The 18364-nt window shown below is 38.4% G+C and overlaps 1 protein-coding gene across 6 annotated transcripts in view; it reads left to right on the forward strand.

Annotated features, from left to right (window-relative positions):
• TULP3 (TUB like protein 3) overlaps window positions 1-18364 on the forward strand; it is a 34883-nt gene that overhangs the window by 14552 nt on the left and 1967 nt on the right. For 3 of the 6 annotated variants that reach the window (XM_027449845.3, XM_005011655.6, XM_072043050.1), the window contains exons 2-10: window positions 988-1039; window positions 6177-6339; window positions 9006-9182; window positions 10278-10411; window positions 11958-12155; window positions 12635-12747; window positions 13159-13273; window positions 15681-15779; window positions 17946-18117. In XM_027449845.3, the coding sequence (XP_027305646.3) occupies window positions 988-1039; window positions 6177-6339; window positions 9006-9182; window positions 10278-10411; window positions 11958-12155; window positions 12635-12747; window positions 13159-13273; window positions 15681-15779; window positions 17946-18117 (1223 nt within the window). Of the gene's footprint in view, window positions 1-604; window positions 730-797; window positions 818-987; window positions 1040-6176; window positions 6340-9005; window positions 9183-10277; window positions 10412-11957; window positions 12156-12634; window positions 12748-13158; window positions 13274-15680; window positions 15780-17541; window positions 17592-17945; window positions 18118-18364 lie in introns of those variants that run through there. The other 3 variants (XR_011811839.1, XM_013092155.5, XM_013092153.5) reach the window with 3 other exon arrangements.

The raw sequence follows: 18364 nt of genomic DNA on the forward strand, positions 1-18364 counted from the left end.
AAACACACATGCGTTTTTTGCATACTTTTGCAAACACACACATGCCATTTCTTTCTCTGATTTTTCCTTTTTGAAGTTACATTCAGCACTGTCTGCCAGCTTGTGACTTCACATCACTGGTCATTTCTGTGTACCTAGACCAGACAAAATTTCCTGTTTAAATTTCAATGTTGGTTAGTCCTACTTTTCTGCATACCATAAAAAATACATAATGCCTATCTGTTTCTTGTAGTAAGTGACTTTTTCCTGCAGTATTAAAGTTGTCTCACTTCAAGAGACATCTTCGTCAAAGCTGTGTAGGAGGAAAGCACACAACTGTGGTAGGCAGAATATGTGCTTGTCAATTAACTTTTTTTCTTTGTAGGGTTAACTGCTCTAAACTGCAGTTTATGTAATAATTCATTATCCTACAAAAGGAAAAGTTTCTATATGAAACACAACTTAGAAACAAAACCCAAAGTTCTTATGAAAATTGGTTATAAAATAAGTAGGGAAATTACTTTTTCTTTTGTCTGTGGGAATTAATTTCAGGTGTTGCATACATTTACAGGTGTTAACAGTAGTTCTAGTAAGTCTGGTAGGAGAAGTAAATAATACAGGGTTGACCCAAGACAAAGCCTCAACTTTTTGATTTAGTTTGGAATTGGGTATTTTATGAAGGATAAAGGACTATACTGAATTGTCTTGTCTCAAAGCCCACCTCAGCAGTGGCTCGTTATCTGTCTATGAGTAATGAAGTTTCTTTTGGCTTACAAAATGTTTTCAGAACAGTTTACTAAAGTGACTAAATCTGGTCTTGTTTGTGACAGAACATGAAGTATGTTTCTTTTATAATGCCTGGTGGCTTGGCTTTTCTGTGGGATAGAAATTATGCTTTTCTTTTTAAAAAAAAAAATCTCGACAGTTATGTTGCGGTCTATGAATGTCGTGTTCTTATAATGCAAACTATTTTCTAGTAATAATTGTTTTTATCTTTCACTTTCGCAGCATTTTTGAGGATGAAGGCATGAAACTACGACAACTGAAACTAGAGAATCAGGTAAATGATTGTGCACAAGCTGGCAAATATAAGTACAGGAAAACAAACATTAGCTATCTCGTTGTAGGAAGGGAGGAGGTTAAAGTGCTTGTTTCCTTTTTCTCTTCCTTCCTCTCCCTCATTTTTCCTCTTGATTTCCCAGCCTGTTGTCATTTACTGTGTAATTTTTTGCTCAGAACTACATAAGGTGTACAGCAACAGTGAATCCTGTCCACATTCTTTAACTTGAGTTGCAATATGCAAGGTTTTATGTGAATTCACAGTGTCACAGAGACTTGAGAACTGGGAGTGAAGTGATGAAAAATGTTTAGTCTGAAGAATATAAACAGAACTGTTTTCTAACATTTTTCTTTAAAGATTCGCCTGGTTTTTGTTAGTCAACATTGCTATGGCTTGTAGGTTTGATTTCTTTGATACATTTACTTTTCCACATGTTCTTCTCTTTTCATTGGGATTGAGTCACCAAAAGGGAGGAATGAATAAAAAGGTTGGAAGACTGTAGGGAATGACCTCAAAGTGAAAGAGAAGTGTTCCCTAAGCTATAGAAAGATCTGCTTAATACTGTTGATGAAAGAGATTTCCAGCATATCTCTATTTCTTTTTTCATTTCCTAAAAATAAGTAACTAAATAAAATCAAATGCAGCCAAGCATTTATCAGATATTAGGATTTTTGTCTTAATTTTTAAAGCATGTGAGTGTTATTTGCTGGATGCCTTGATTAGCTACTCATGAAAGCAATAAAGTGTGCATCCTCTGAAATTTCAAATGCTACTCTATAGAAGTTTTGAAATTATTTTACTTATCTAGCTGCCTATTCCACATGAAACAGAAATCACCATATTACATTAAATTAATCTAGGTAGAACTTTAAAGTATGTTTTTTAGAAATGCTGTCTCTCAGCTGAGGATCTCTAAATCCAGACATAACACTCTTTGGGGAACTGATGTATTGGTTAGTAGCCCACTTTACCAAAACTTGTTTGTTAGTTCTAGTCTATTTAGCTTTGAATTCAGATGTTGGATTTTTTACCAACTTTATCTCAGTACATATGTAAGCTGTTACCTAAAACACTTCAGATCAGGGAGTAAAAATGATCTTTGGCCGTAACCATAGAAGCCACAATGATCCTTTTACCTATAAGCTTTTCAGTAATACTTATTGGAGAGAAAAACTAAAAAAGGCCTTAGCTTGAGAGAAAGATCTCAGAAGTAATCTTAAAAAAAAAAAAAAAAAGAGGTACATAGTGCCCAATGCCATTTAATAAGAAGTTCCCAGACTAAAGATGGTCGTTCTGCTTGGTGATGAACCTTGATGTCCATTTCAGGATTGTTGTCTTGGGTCATGAGCTGGCAGTGGCTACTGGCTCTTAGTGTTAGATACTGTGGTCAATGTATGCCAGTTTCAGACATTGCCATGGAGATACAGCACTGTTCCACCAAAACAAAGCTGCTGGGCTGGGTGGGATTTCCTTGGAGCAGCTGTCAGTTAAACTGTGAAGAATTGATTTTATAGAATTCATACGCTTTTGCAATTTTATTTCTGGCTTTTTGAATTTTATTGATTGCAAAAAAATGACAGCTAGAAAAGTTTTAGTAAAATGTATTTTAACACCCGAGCTCCACTGCAGCTTGCAATTGAGATTTGCTGAGAAATGCTAACAGTCTCTCATTTAGGATTGTATTTTTATGTTTCAATGTTAACTTTGAAAGTCTACTTCTATCTTTTACATGAGTAGTAAGTACCATTCTTTCTGAAGAAATGGCAAATCGGTATCAGAGACGATGGCCATTGCTGGTTGTAGCTGATAGCACACTTGATCAATTTCAAATGTTTGTAGGAACTGAGATAAAAATTACAGGATGTTTTTGCAAAATACAGTAGAATCATGTTTATCACCTTTGACCACACAAAGAATCTGGAATAAGCATTTGTCACAGCAAAGATTTGTGTTTCTCATCCATCTTTAAGAGGGATTTGGAAACCCTGTAATTGCAATGAAGTGTTATTTATAACAATGCTTGACATCAAGATCCATCTGTGGGCCAGGTCTGTCTGACAGGATGCTTTTGTCTAGACTACTGCCTTTTCCATGAGGAGAGAGTGGGTGACTTCTCAGACAGCGTTTACTTCCCCAGCAGTAGAACATGTTTCTTTTCAGGCACCTGAAGCTCAAAACTGTGGTGCTGCCACCTCTCCGTGGATGCAAAGGGTGAAGCTGAAGGCATATTTCTGAATGTGCTTAGTTTGGTATTATTGACACCAAGTTTTTCATTAATGCCATCATCACTAGCATTGTCCCTGGTGTCTCAGTATGAACTGAGGAGGAGCTGGAAGAGAGGAGAGGATGCCGCAGTGCTAGGATCCATCCCATGTGGCCTGCTAAGGTGGGACCATGCCAAATAATAAACAGTATGATATTGCATCTTCAAGAGTGAAGTGGTTGAAGCCTTCTTGCATACAATCTTTCTGTTCATTGTACTGATAGGAAGAGTACCAAACTGCTTCTCTTATTAGTCTGATATGATGTATTCATCTGATGCATCTGACTTCTTAGGCAGCACATTGGAAACTCATTAGAACCAGAGTTGATGGTTTGTGATGGTTCAGTCATCCTCTGTCCTGATGTTGTGCTTTTCTATGGTGCAAAGAAAATGCTTCTGAAAATACTTAATATGTGGAGTTCACAAAATCCTGAATGAATCACAATACTTGGCGTCTGTTATTTATTTAATGGGTTAAATGTTCCTGTGTTCTGTTCATGACCTATCTGATTTTTTTATTTTTTTTTGTAATGCTATATGCATTTTTACTGTGACTCATAGCTGGAGGAAAAGGCCACTTAGTAGACAAAAGGAAACAAAATACAGCTTGTTTTTTTAGATTTCATCTTAGTGGAACAAGTCTAAGAGCACACAGTGCTGAAGGTAATGCTGCTTTGCCACCTTGTGCATGGAGAAGGAACTGCTGCTAACCATCCCTTCAATGAGCTTGTAGATTTTCATCTCAATAAGCAAAGCAGTAGAAACTAACCTTTTAAAAACAAATGAAGTTACTATCAAGATTCGTCACTTTGGTTGTCTTGAAGTTCTTGTGAAAAGAAGGTTGGTCACATATACCAGCAATAAAGTATATGTTTCAGTATGACCCTATTACCCTGTTAGATTGGTGAGTTCCCAGAAAGTCATTAATGAAGCAGAATTTACTATAATAAGAAAATAAATTTATAGATAGGTAAGTAGTAAATTATTATTATAAATTATTATTATTTTTTAAATTATCTAATAGAATAATTAGTTTAGTAACTCTAAAAATTATGATATCCCATACTGATCCCAATAATAGTTTCAAGCTATGTACTTTCTTACTGCCTTTAGAATGTGTTTGTTGTTGTTGTTGTTTTTTTCTAATTGTGTATTTGCCATGTAGAAAAGCCTCGGCAACAGTTTTTTCAATTTTTTATTTTAATTTTTTTATTCCAGTTTTTCCCGACTCCTTTTATGTCAACTATTACAGATTTAGAAAATATTACAGATGTATTTTTAATTTTCACTTAGCATTAATTTAAAATAATAATTTAAAAATACTTGAATTCTTCTGGACAATTTAACTATGCTTGTAGAGAAAATATTCTGACCTGTGATGACTGAGCATTTTCTAAGAATTTTACTTTACTGCTTGTTTTTCTTCCTTTTCTCTAGACCAGTCTGATAATCTCTTTGTAATTCTATGTATTTTTTGCTGTGCAGGACAATCCATGCAAATAATTTTGCAGTAATGAGTGGAACCTGTATTGCTATCTAGTCTTCAAAGTGAGATCACGAATTTAAAAAAGTACATATTTTGGAGAAAATAACTTGAAAAGTAGAAAGACAGAATAAAGGACCAAGTTGTGTTGGATCCTTTCAGGGGGAGGTTGCCTCAGAAACTGTCCTCACTTGAGATAAAAAGCCTAACAGGAGAGAAAAGTTCCAATAAGAGAGAGAAAAAGTGTAGCAGGGAAGGATTCCAAAAACATTAGTCTCAAGTGAGTTGAGTTATTGTTATTATTTATCTGTTGGATCCTTGGATCCTTAACTGAGAAGCACTTGGTGAAGAAATTATTTTTAGAAAAAAGTTTTATTTTTAACATTCACATATGGATATAAAGTTATTTCTGTGTAATTCAGGATTGAAAGGAAATATTTTACAAGGTAGATCTTTTCCTATTACTAAATCAGTCTTATTTTAATGACTGGGTGTGTTTTTTGTTTGTTTGTTTGTTTCCTCCTCTGTTTTATCTCGAAACATCTGTTTCTGGGAGCTGTCTGAGTTCTCCCTGTTAGATGATAGCCTTTTCACAAAAGCCATTTCCTTTGCAAGTACTGACCTGCTTTTACTGCATTGTGACAGCATTTATAACTGCAGTGGCAGAATAAGCCCTTGTTAAGGATGTTTAGAAATTGTATGCTAATATAAGGGAAGGCTTAATTACCATATAATTAATAGGTCATAGGCTCTTATTTTTACTCTGATAATCTTGGTGTTAATCTCGGTGATAATCTTGGTTGTCAATGTTAGTTTAATTGTACAAACCAGTGAGGATAAACTATATATTTCCTATATATGAGGGAGGTTGTCCTAAAAGACAGAACATCTAGTCCAATTGTAACTATAGTGCAGCAAATGGAGAGTCCTTGTGTGCTGTTTGGTCTGTTCTGTTAGCTTAAGCATGGAGTAATAAAATTGACAGAATATGCTGTATGTTGCAACATTACTATATGAAGTGTCTAAGTGACTACTGCATTTGTCTGATTTAAAGGGTTGCTACAGTTTTTACTGCAGGAGTTAGGAGGAATGGAGTTAAAGGAGTTAAAATTATCTGTTAAAAGGAATTATAATTATCTGTTGATGGTCTCAGGATAGATCAGAAAATAAGCAGGTACTCTCATCACCCATCAGTCACTGATGGAGAACCAAAGGCTTTGGAGTATCTCACTCCGAAGACAGTGTGGTGCGTTTATCTAGGATTTTTGTAAAAGTTTGCAAGTGCATTTTAGGTTGATTGTAGATCCACTAGCATGTCATTACCAGTGGCTGAGGCACTGCCTCTCTGGATGTGGTTACTCATTCATATTTCATGTTTTTCTTTATTTCAGAGAGCTCTTCTAGAGAAGAAGCAGAGGAAGAAACGTCTTGATCCCTTGATGGTACAGCCAAATCCTGAGGCAAAGCCGCGCAGGCCAAGGCCCAAAGGATGCGAGGAGCAGACTCCTTTAGTAGAAACTCCTACTCCATTCCACAGTGATGTTATGTTACATGGTAAGTACAACCGTATTATTAGTATAGTAGAGAAATATTGAACTGTATAAACAAGTAGAAAACTTACCTTGAATTTTGTGACAGCTGCCTTTCAGTACGCTCTCACTTGTGTTTAGCTAAAAAGAAGTGTAGAAATGGGCTAGGAACTTCTATATTGGCAGGGAGCTACAAATACAGTGAGGGTTTTCTGAAGCAGTAGGATAAAGAAAAGAGAATAGTCTAGTGGTGGCTGCCTTTACTGTCCTTCATAGAATCAATGTACGCTCCATCTCAAGATTGGATATGACTGGATGTGGAAGCCCTACATTGCAGTAGAAATGTCAGGAAGTAGTTTATGAGAGCCAAGATCCTGTCAGGCTATCAAGAAAGTAACAGCAAATAGGTTTTGAGATGCATACTAATGCAGGATGTTATAATACCACTGTTAGATTAATAGGGAATTAATTTGCAGAGTAGAATTTAAACCAATGTTACCTAATTTGAAGATCACATATGATATCCCGTGAGATCCTGTCTTTTAAATGTTTTCCTTGGTTTCAAGATCTTTCACAATCATGAGATGAGGAGGAGAGTGGTGATGTAGCATTTACATGTTTAAAATCAGGTTGGGGAAATCTGAAGAAGGACAGCTTTAAATGGGGAGAGAGGAAGAGAGGAAGTGAAAAGACTGATAGACATTCAAAGTTAGTAAACTTCAGTAGTACTGGAACTACAAGAAAAAATGAAATTTACTACTCCCTCACTAGCGTACCTAGTTCTGAAGTTTCTTCAGCGCAAACAAATGACTCTTGGGAGTCAGACCCAAAGGGGAGAGGAGTCCAGGAAGGCTGGATACTCCTCAAAAAGGAAGTCTTAAAGGCACAGGAGACAGGCTGTCTCTGTGTGCCATAAGATGAGCCAGTGGGGAAGAAGAATGGCATGGCTGAAAAGGGAACTTCTGTTGAACATCCAGGAGAAAAAGAGAGTTTATGTCCAGTAGAAGAAGGAACAGGCAACTCAGGGAGAGTACAAGGAAGTTGTCAGCACATGCAGGGGAAAAAAACAGAAAGGCTAAAGCCCAACATGAGCTCAACCTGGGCACTATGGTAAGATAACAAAATGTTTTTACAAATATGTTAACCATAAGAGGAGGACCAAGGAGAATCTCCATCTTTTACTTGGCACGGTGGGGAACAAGACTACTGAGGATAAGGAAAAGGCAAAGATTCTCAATGCCTTCTTTACATCTGTTTTTTAATAGTCAGATCAGTTATCCTTGGGTTTCTCAGCCTCCCGAACTGGAAGTCTGGGACAGGAAGCAGAATAAACCCCCCACAGTTCAGGTGGAAACAGTTAGAGACCTGCTGCTCCGCCTGGACTGTCACAAGTCCATGGGGCCAGATGGGTTCCACCTGAGGGTGCTGAGGGAGCTGCCAGATGTGATGGCTAAGCTGCTTTCCATCATCAATCAATAGCCTATCAGCAGAGAGGTCCCTGATCACTGGAGACTTGCTAATGTGGACATTAAATTGGGGTCTTGGATAGGTACACTCTTTGCTGGGTTAAAAACTGGCTGGATGGACGGGCCAAGAGAGTGGTGGTGAATGGGGTGAAATCCAGATGGCGACCGGTCACCAGTGATGTTCTCCAGGGGTCATTGTTGGGGCCCATCCTCTTTAATATCTTCATTGATGATTTGGATGAGAGAATTGAGTGCACCCTCAGTGAGTTTGCAGATGACACCAAGTTGGGGGAAAGTGTCGATCTGCTGAAGGATAGGAAGGCCCTGCAGAGGGACCTGGACAGGTTGGATAGATGGCCATAGGCTAACAGGATGAAGTTCAGCATGGCTAAGTGCCAGGTCCTGAACTTTGGTCACAACAACCCTATGCAATGCTACAGTGTTGGAGCAGAGTGGCTGGAAAGCTGTGCGGAGGAAAAGGACCTGGGGGTGCTGGTAGATGCTCAGCTAAACATGAGCCAGCAGTGTGCCCAGGTGGCCAAGAAGTCCAACGGCATCCTGACTTGTATCAGGAATAGTGTAGCCAGCAGGAACAGGGTCCCCCTGTACTCTGCTCTGGTGAGGTCACACCTGAAGTACTTTGTTCAGTTTTGGGCTCCTCACTACAAGAAGGACATCGAGTCCCTGGAGCGTGTCCAGAGAAGGGCTACCAAGCTGGTGAAGGGCCTGGAACACAAGTTCTATGAGGAATGGCCAAGGGAACTGGGGTTATTTAGTCTGTAGAAGAGGAAGCTCAGTTTGTTAAGCTTGTAGCTGTGGATGCTTTTTATCAGATTGATCTGTGATGTTCACTGTAGAGCACTCACTCAATACAACTTCTTACAAACAAGAAGTTGGAAAGAGTAGTTATCCATAAATAAATTGAAAGGTACCAATGTGCATGACAAATACTGCTCATCTTAATTGCTTGAGTCCTTGAAAAAAAGTATATGCAATGACTTATAAATGGAGAAACTCATGACTGACATGTTTAAAGTGACAGGAGATCTGTACCACAGTCAGGCCTGGCTCCTCCCAGGTCTGACAAAAGTTGAAGTAAATAAGAATACTTCAGTATTTTAAGGGATGCTTGAGCTAGGGAAGGTGAAAGAGAAACCAACCATCCTGGGAAATGTATTTACCTGTAAAAATGAGGCTTTTGCATTCTCTTTCATTTGGCCTGAAGGTATTGATGGACCAGCTGCTTTCCTGAAATCAGAAGTGCAAGATTTAGGAACCAAGCTCCAAACTCTCTCTGTTGGATCTTCCATAACAGAAGACAATGCAGATGAGGAAAAGGATGGACAGTCTCTAACAGAAACATCCGTCAAGCCAGATCTACAAGAAATCTTAGAGAAACGAGGTAAGAGTTGATAATGGGCAGAGGTCTTTTTCAGGACTCTTCTACTTGTAACTTTTTTTTTTTCAGTAGCATTTAAGAAATCATTAAACAAATGTCTGTAGGATCTTCCTCTTACAAGCAGAGCTAGTAGATTCTACAGCATGTAAAAATGCAGGTCTGCAGTTCCTTTTTCTGTTGTTAATTGGAATATGACAATATGCTTTATAATTTTCTGGCCTTTCTAAAAAAAATCTGAGATTTTTTTTGGTGACAAAACATTATACTTCACATTTTGCTGAAGTTCGGGGTGTTTTTATTCCAGATATGTCTGGATACGATATACAAAATACTTGAGTATTTTTACAATGGCAGAACCTTCTAAAAACAGTAGTGTTGTAATTTAACTGTTGAGGAGACTAACAATGATATATAACAATGATATAACACCAAGTAAAAGGAAACACCAAATAGTGATGTGTTCTGTTGTAGTCTTTATTCAGAGTTACTTTTGTTATATACCCAGTCATCCCTACATAGCTGTGCTTGGTTTAAGATTAAATAAATAAATACTGGGACAATTCTATTTCCATTCTGAAAATCAAATCATTAGTAGTATTTAACAAACCTGAGTTTCTGCTACTGATGTAAGAACAGGAAAGCATCTAGTTGAAGAAGTATCATACTCCATTTCAGTGTGTAATACTAAGGGGAAATGGTAAAGGATGTAAACTCTGTAGAGTCCAAGCTGCAGGGTAGGTTTCACCCTATTGAGCTGGATTGTCTTTTTTGTTCTTAAAGCACGGAGAGCTTTTCTGCATAAAAATAGGCAAAATTTAATTCAATGGTAGCATATGCTAAACGTGCTATATCATGTAAAATATGCATTAATAAAAGCTTAATCAGCTGCGCACTGTCAGCTGTAAAATGTCACCACTGGTTTGAATTTCAAAGCTCAGGAAACAATATAGCATGAAGAAAATCAGCAGTTGGAAAAACAGAAATTAATTGAAGAGATAGAAAAGGATACTTATGTAAAGGTCTTATGTGAATTAGTGATATCCTGATCTCATGACACCTTCTTTCAAAGGTTACTTGCTTGATCCTATGTTCTGACAGGAATTTCAGGCAGTTTGAATTTTGATGAGGAGGACACAGAAGAAGAGGAAGAAGCTAGTAAGAGACCAGCATCTCATTCACCACATCTGGAATCTGAGAGGCCTAGTTCTGCAACCAGTGAGAAATCCTTTGCAGTAGGTGTTTTGAAATCAGTTTCTGATAAGGGCTGGGTACGTGCTTGATTTTGACTTACTAACCATTTTAGTACTGGGTGAAAATACAGTATTTGGAGCTGTCATTAATCCCTGAAGGCAGGGGAAGGACAAGATGATCAGGTTATCTAACAGAAGGCTCCCTGAGTTAAACACAAAGATCTAGTAATGATCAAAGGAACAATGATGGGTGGAGGAACCCAACCCAAGTAACCTAATCAGTGACGAACAGAACACACTGAATCAGCTACCCCTATGATGCTCAAAGGAGAAAGATTGTCTCCAGCTCAAAATCCACTAGTCTGCTTGAAGGATTATAAATTTTAATGTGGGATGCAACAGTGAGCAGAATTTTGCAATGGAACACAAAAAATTCTGGGATTATACAAAATTTATAGGGTGATTAGAGGAAGGGACACAAGGGGGTGGGGAAGCAAGGTGGATCAAGGAGCAACATGCATGGGAAAACAGGAAGTAAAGGGAGGGGATAAAAGTCTGCAGCAATCCTGGATGTAGAGTCATAGAATCATAGAATATCCTGAGTTGGAAGGGACCCATAAGGATCATCAAGTCCAACTCCTGGCACCGCACAGGTCTGTACTTAAGTCTTCGATACTATTCAAGAGACCAACGTGAGTATGCTTGTGAGGTGACTGGGTGTATAATGTGCTGCACTGCCAGTGAGTAATACAAGAGGTCTGGTCACTGGTAACTTGAGTGACTGGGGTATGGGTGCCAATTGCTGGAGATGACTTGTGGGGGTGCCACAAGGGATGGGTGAGAACCACTAGAGAATTTCAAGTGTGCACTTGTATGTGTGTACTCACTCAGACTTTCTACTGTCTGGACCTGGTGAAAGGGCTAAACCATCAACCTCATCTCCTAGGCCTAGTCAAAGAATGCCCTGGGTTCTATAATCTACAGGATTCAGCTACCTCTAAGAAAAATGACTTTAGTAAGTGATACCAGATTCCCACTAGAATTCTAGTTCCTTTGGTGACCATAACTTGCATGCTGGCTGTATGCATTGCTCCAAGGCTCCTCCAGCATTTATTTGGGAAGGTTCCGCTGTCGTCTTGCTCTGTTTCTTCTGGTTTTCAGAACCAACATAAGCTTAGTGCTCAATTCAGTTGCAGAAAGCACATTCTGTCTTATTGCAGCATCCTTCAGTCCAGTTCATCATGCTGCCTTATTTCCCACAGAGTGTTTGAAGCTCTAAAAGCAGAGAGGCTCTTTGATTAGAATGTTTATGGTATATCAACCTATTTCCCTATTCCTAGTAATTCAGTTTTTCTCTAGTTCGTGACTACTTTTTCTCTCCTCCCCTTGGAGGGTTAGACTACTCAGAGTAAATAGTCTTTAGTCACTTTTTTCAGAGAAACACAAGTGGTTTTTTCATTCAGCTTTCCTTTCCCAAATATATTGTAGAGGCATGAGATCTTCTGTTTCAACAGGCCTTTCTTTTCCTGGGGAATACCAGAGCCTCTGATCTGATACTGGTTTGCTAATATGATGGTTCTTTCCACAGGAAACAGGTGCTTCCTGTAGTCCATCCCCTCAGGCAGTTGCACATCTGGGAGAAGTAGAGAACTTGGAGGATTTTGCATTACGCCCTGCACCCCGTGGTATTACAATCAAATGTCGAATCACTAGAGATAAGAAGGGAATGGACCGGGGCCTCTTCCCTACTTATTACATGCATCTGGAAAGGGATGACAACAGAAAGGTATTGGAAGCAGCACACAGTATCTTGGCTTGGCTATTGTACTCCTACCACATAATATTTTTGGTGTAACAGAGAGCAGTGCATAGATCAGTAAGACACCAGAAACCAAGGAGAGACAGCATGTAGATGAGGACAGTTTATATTTGGCCAAGGCACTAAGGAGGATGTTGGCAAGTTTAGAAGCCGTAATACAATGGAAGATGAAATAAAGTATAAAAATGTCAGGGATAAAGAAAAGCAAAGAGATTGGGCTGTTGAGAAGAAACAGAGGAAAAACTAGAAAAGGCAGTTGCATTATATCCAGACTGTTGAGTGAGCTGATTGGAAGAACAGGATTTCAGGCTGTATACTTGTGAAACAGAAAATTATGGAGACAGTAATAACAGTATAGAACAAAAAATGGATGCGTAACAGTTTGGATAGCAGTGCTTCTGCATTCTTTCAAAACACCAGTCATGATCAAAATTTTGTATTTCCAGACATTCCTTCTTGCGGGAAGAAAACGAAAAAAGAGCAAAACGTCCAATTACCTCATATCAGTTGACCCAACTGATTTATCTCGGGAAGGGGAAAGTTTCATTGGAAAACTCAGGTGAGAACCACAGAAAAAACTATGGACAAAAGTACATCTTCTGCAATAGGAGAGGTAGAATTTACATGTTTATTTGGAGTTAAAAACATCAATTTCATATCAATTCAGAGAATGTATTCACCTGTTTGTGCTTAATGTGATGTGTACTCACCTGGGTTGGCAAGCCTCCTTTAGAGTTACCATTCACAATGGTAATTTAGAATTTGGAGGAATTCTGGCTCAGGGCTTTTCCAGTGCAGGTTACATGTTTGGTTTACAATGGAACTGAAATTCCTTACTGAGTTGACTGTGGACAAACCCGATGACCAGTGGCATGTATTTTCTCTGTGCTGCACACATGCGTTCAGATGATTAAAAAAAAAATCCATTGATGCCTCTTTCTTTTTCTGTCTTTCCATAACCTAACATTAGGTCAAACCTCATGGGAACTAAATTTACAGTCTATGACCATGGAATTAGCCCCATCAAGGCACAAGGCGTATTGGAAAAGGCCCGTACTCGACAGGAGCTTGCAGCTATCTATTATGTAAGTAGTGCCTCTTCCCTTTTATGCCCTTCTTCTTTTTTGTAGCTTGATTACTAAGGAAATGGGACTCACAAAATCATGCTGCCTACATCTTCCCTCATTTAACTTTTGAACTAACTAACCAATTTCAGCCAGATATGATAAGGGGTAGGGGCCTCAAATACAGGTTTTTACAAGTTTAATGGGAAAGAAGTCAGAGGAGAGAGATCCAAGCTAATGTTCTGATGAACTTGTCACCTGACCCAACATTAGGCATGTTCCCAGTCAGCATATCCTTGATTCAGAGCCAGCCATCTTATGAACTGCCCAGCCGGTAGACACTACAAAGGAACTGGAAATGTCTCGTGAAGTAGAGCTATTTTTAGCAGAACTAAAAGCATTTTGGTAAATAGAAGTGAGCTGGTATTATTTCAGTAGTAGCATGTTGTTAGTAAGGGCACATTTCCAGGGGAAGCTATTCACTGTCACTGTCTCTCCTCCTAGAGACAGAGGATCTTGGTCTTGTGGGTCATCTCAGTCTAAGGCATAGAAACAATGTACTTGTAGCTACATCACTGTAGAATTCTGTGAAATTTTTCAAAACACTTTGTTTCATATTCCAGTCCTGAGGTTTGAGGAAAATTTAAGATACTTTACAAAATAAAAGCCAGTCAAGTGGATAAATTCTTCTTTTATCACAGGTAGAGTAGTAGAAATTTAACAGTGCATAAGCCTACTGGAATTTTTTTCTCCCTGTTAATTTTAATGCCGCATAGGGAGAAAAAAAATGTCTTGATAATTCCAGTACTAGCCTGCTTATAGAAACATCAGTGGATCTTTGTATACAGTATTACTCATTTCATAGAACATCTTGGGTTGGACCTTAAAGGGACCAGAGGCAGGGATGCCACCCACTAGATCAGATTGCCCAGGGTCCCATCCAACCTGACCTTGAACACCTCCAGAGATGGGGCAAACACCTTCTCTGGACAACACGTTCCAGTGCCTTACCAGCTTCTGAGTAAAGAATTCCCTTCTAACATCTAACCTAAATCTCTCCTCTTTTAGTTTAAAAACTGTTCCCCCTTGTCATTGTCACCTGCCCATGTAAAAAGTTTCTCTCCAAACTGTTTCCCTATTTAACTCAACAGAGCAGGGTGTTAAAATGAGTACAGCAGAAGATATCAAGTCAATTTCTCAGATTTTGTACTGTTTCATATAGGTGAAATTAGTGAAATTTATACATGAATAAAATCAGTACTCTTGTTCTCATAGGTTTTCTGAAATGAAATAATAGAGATTGCAGCTCTGAAGACCTTCATTCTGTGTCTGTGAAAATGCTCTAGCACATTAGAAGTTGTATCACTTCTGTTAGCTCAGTGATTCTAAAAGATTCTGGCTTTTTAATTGGCATTTGGAAGCTTTAAAGGTATCATTGACATTGTTACAAAACACTTTAAATAAAACACTTTAAATTGAGCATTGGATTTTGATTGACACTATTAAATGAATGGTTTGAGAATACCAGGAAATACCTTTTTCCTTTGCTTTTTATACTCAATCTACTTGGAGCAGTCTCTTGCAGTATTCTGGAAAAGTCTGCTTGTCTAAAGACTGAAGCTTGGATGAACTGCCCCTTTAGGACAAGGGGCAATGGGTGCAAGCTGGAACATAGGAGGTTCCACTTAAATATGAGACAAAACTTTTTTACGGTGAGAGTGACAGAACACTGAAACAGGCTGATCAGGGAAGTTGTGGAGTCTCCTTCTCTGGAGACTTTCAAAACCCGCCAGGACGCATTCCTGTGTGATGTGATTTAGGTGTTCCTGCTCCAGCAGGGGGATTGGACTAGATGACCTTTCAAGGTCCCTTCCATTCCTTAATATTCTGTGATGCTGACTACTTTGCCTTCCGGGTCTGTTCTTAATCATTTATAAAAGAGTACAATTTGACAGCAAATAGTAGGTATGCTCTTAAACACAAGAAAAATGCCATTCATTCTTTAGGAACAATCTAGCCTAAATGGTGATATCTATATATCATTGTCTCAGATCAAAGATCTGTATACTTTATTATACTTAACTCTTGCTCACTAGCAAGATTTTAGCATGCTTTTGCCTTGGATGTAGAAATTTATGCCTGGAAATTGCACTTGTCTAATTTCAGTGTTGATGTTTCATTAAGACAATGCAGATGTACTACAAATTAGGTAGTGCTCTGTATGTCTTGAGACAGTTCTCTAAATGGAAGAAGAGAGCTATTTCAGTGATTAAACACATTTGGAGTTAGATGACTGCTAGCACAGTTACAGCTAGCAAATCTCCAAAAACCAACACAAATGTGGATTCAAGTTCAGCTTTTCCGTCTGTCTTTCTGTGAGACAGAGTATCTCCATTCCTGAAAATAATGTCTTTTACTTGTATTTCAGGAAACCAATGTATTAGGATTCAAGGGTCCCAGAAAAATGTCTGTGATCATTCCAGGAATGAACATGAATCATAAGCGAATTCCAATCCAGCCACAAAATGTGAGTTACGAAGTTGGGTCATGGTTCAGATTGGAGGAAGAGGTTAAAACTTTCTCCTAGAGGTGTGGGTGTTGGTGACAATAGTGGTCATTACAGCAGGGTTGTCCATGGCTGTTAATGAGTTTCTTAGACAGTAACAGTGTAGTCTAACGGTGTTAATTAATTTATTCTTGACTTTCACCCCATTTGTAGCCTTTTGAATACTGTTTGTATTCTTACTTGTCTTGTAGTTAGCCTAAATGCTATTTACTGTTGCAGTGGCTACTGTATCTTGTTGCACCTATAACTCCTCATTGATAGGACTCTGTTACACTGAGAGTTACATGAACACAGAACAAACTCTCATCTCCCAAAAGCCTTCATTTTAAGCGAGTAGGGGATTTACAACAGATGGATAATAAATGGATAGGGCAGTGTTTTGGTGTAGTAGCAAGAGAGTAAGCACATTTTTTATCAGAATGGTGACAGCATCTTTGTAGAAATCCCAGGAAAGTGAGGATTCTTTAGGGAGAAAGTGGGATGAGAAGGATGTAGTTGTGGGTATTTAATGAGGATTTCTCATATGAGGATTTCTCAGATGCATTTCTTCCTGGCGAGCAACTTACAGATGTGTATATGAAGGTATAGTAAGGAGTATGATGAAGATGCCTTCTGGCATCCCTAAATGTGGGTGTTACGTTTGGTGTGATAGGAGACCAGTGGCAGAAAAGACAGATGCCAACTAATTCACCCGATCAGTGTTATAAGCTAGAAAATGGCATCTGCAGCTATGTTGTGTGTGGATATAAGTAGAACAACAGAATATTTTTGATGACAGAGAAGAGTGACCTTCAAGAGTGGAAATTTAGACTTATGAGAACCTGAAAAACATATTTAATTATGTGGGCAGGAAAATTATATCTGGACGTGGTCATTGATTCTTCATGTTTCGGTGTTCCCATATTCTTCAGTAAAAGTTTAATGATTCTTCTTGCATTTTTCTAACATTTTCCATACCCCTTTGCTAGCAGGCAAGCATAATGACAGCCAAGTCTGAAAGACAAAGCAATTCAAAAAAGTTGTCAAATCCCTCGGGGTATTGACTGTTTTTATCTTCCTTCTCTGTAGTGTGATGCCTCTGATTGAGCAATACCGCCCCCACTTTACAGAAACAAAAATTGCATCAAAATTCAGCTTGTTAGTGCCAGTTTTTAAAGTTTATCTTTATTTACTTTTATAAAGGTACAAATCAAGATACAACTTAAACTGAACAACAAATTTTAGTGTAAGGAAAACAGAGAATTTTTGAGAATAACCTATTTTTCTATCCATATACAATACTAAAATATTTAGTCGTATTAGCCAGACCTCCACAAAAAGTGGTTTTCTGTTTGCTTCCATTCTAACTGAACTCCCATTAAATATGGGACTCTCTTTCTTGTAAGCTTTAGCTTATATTATGTAATTTGGGGTTTTATTTATCACATAACTTTTAAAATTAAATTGTATGCCATGTGTTCCACGCACTATTTCCAGTTCCTTGTAATTAATTCTTTCTCAAATTTAATGTGCTGCTTTGCTTCTCCTTTTTGTATATTTCTTTTATTTGTCTGTGTATTTGTCATATTGTGCACCTCTTATTTGATCCGTTAGGATGACATTTAATCTACTTATGGCATACTTGCCACCTGCTGCAGCCTTTTGACTTTATACTGAAATACCCCAGGGCATATGCAGTTTACACTATGTAGTTAATTGTAGATGTTTTTTGTTCATTTCAAAGTTTAGAATTTTGGAAATGGAAGTTGGATCCAACAGGATCAGAGAAAGCTTGTAAGTCTCACAAAGGAGATTTTTAACAGCACTTTGATGGTCATCTGTGATCTGTGAATTGCTGTCTTTCCTGTGCATGCACACACTTTTTCTATCACTCTTTTTTTTCGTGTTTGGGTGGAGATATGGCAATAACTTCTTGAGTGGAAAGGAATGGTTGGATTAGGAAACCATTAAGGTATTTTCCTGGTACCTGTAGGATATTTTCAGTAGGACTGAGTTTAAATGCTGTCATTGTGTGTCATTTAACAGGGAATGACACTGAATCACACACAGTGTGCACATGGGAGAGAGGCAGTACTCAAAAACAGAGCCATTCTGAATCTGATAAATATATTTTTTTCTTCTAAACAGGAAAATGAGAGTCTTCTGTCAAAATGGCAAAACAAAAATTTAGAGAACCTCATTGAGTTGCACAACAAGGCTCCAGTCTGGAATGATGATACTCAGTCCTACGTTTTGAACTTCCATGGGAGAGTCACTCAGGCTTCAGTGAAGAACTTCCAGATTGTCCATGACAATGACCGTAAGAGTCTGGTGGAGAATTGGGGGTGGGGTGTCATTCAAACAGGGAAAGCACAATATATTTCAAGAGGTTTTGGAGGAGTAGGACACTCTTCCTGGAGAAGGGAGACTGGATGAAAGAAGACAGCTCACGATGACTGAGGACGTCTCAGCTGTCAAGAAAATTATAAAAGACCTAACTTTTTCTGGGATGGGTGCAGAGGCTGTTGTCCAGCAAAAGAGGGAACAAATGCAAGCCTCCTGCAGGG

This window comes from Anas platyrhynchos, chromosome 1, assembly GCF_047663525.1.
Source record: "Anas platyrhynchos isolate ZD024472 breed Pekin duck chromosome 1, IASCAAS_PekinDuck_T2T, whole genome shotgun sequence".
NCBI classification, from domain to species: domain Eukaryota; kingdom Metazoa; phylum Chordata; class Aves; order Anseriformes; family Anatidae; genus Anas; species Anas platyrhynchos.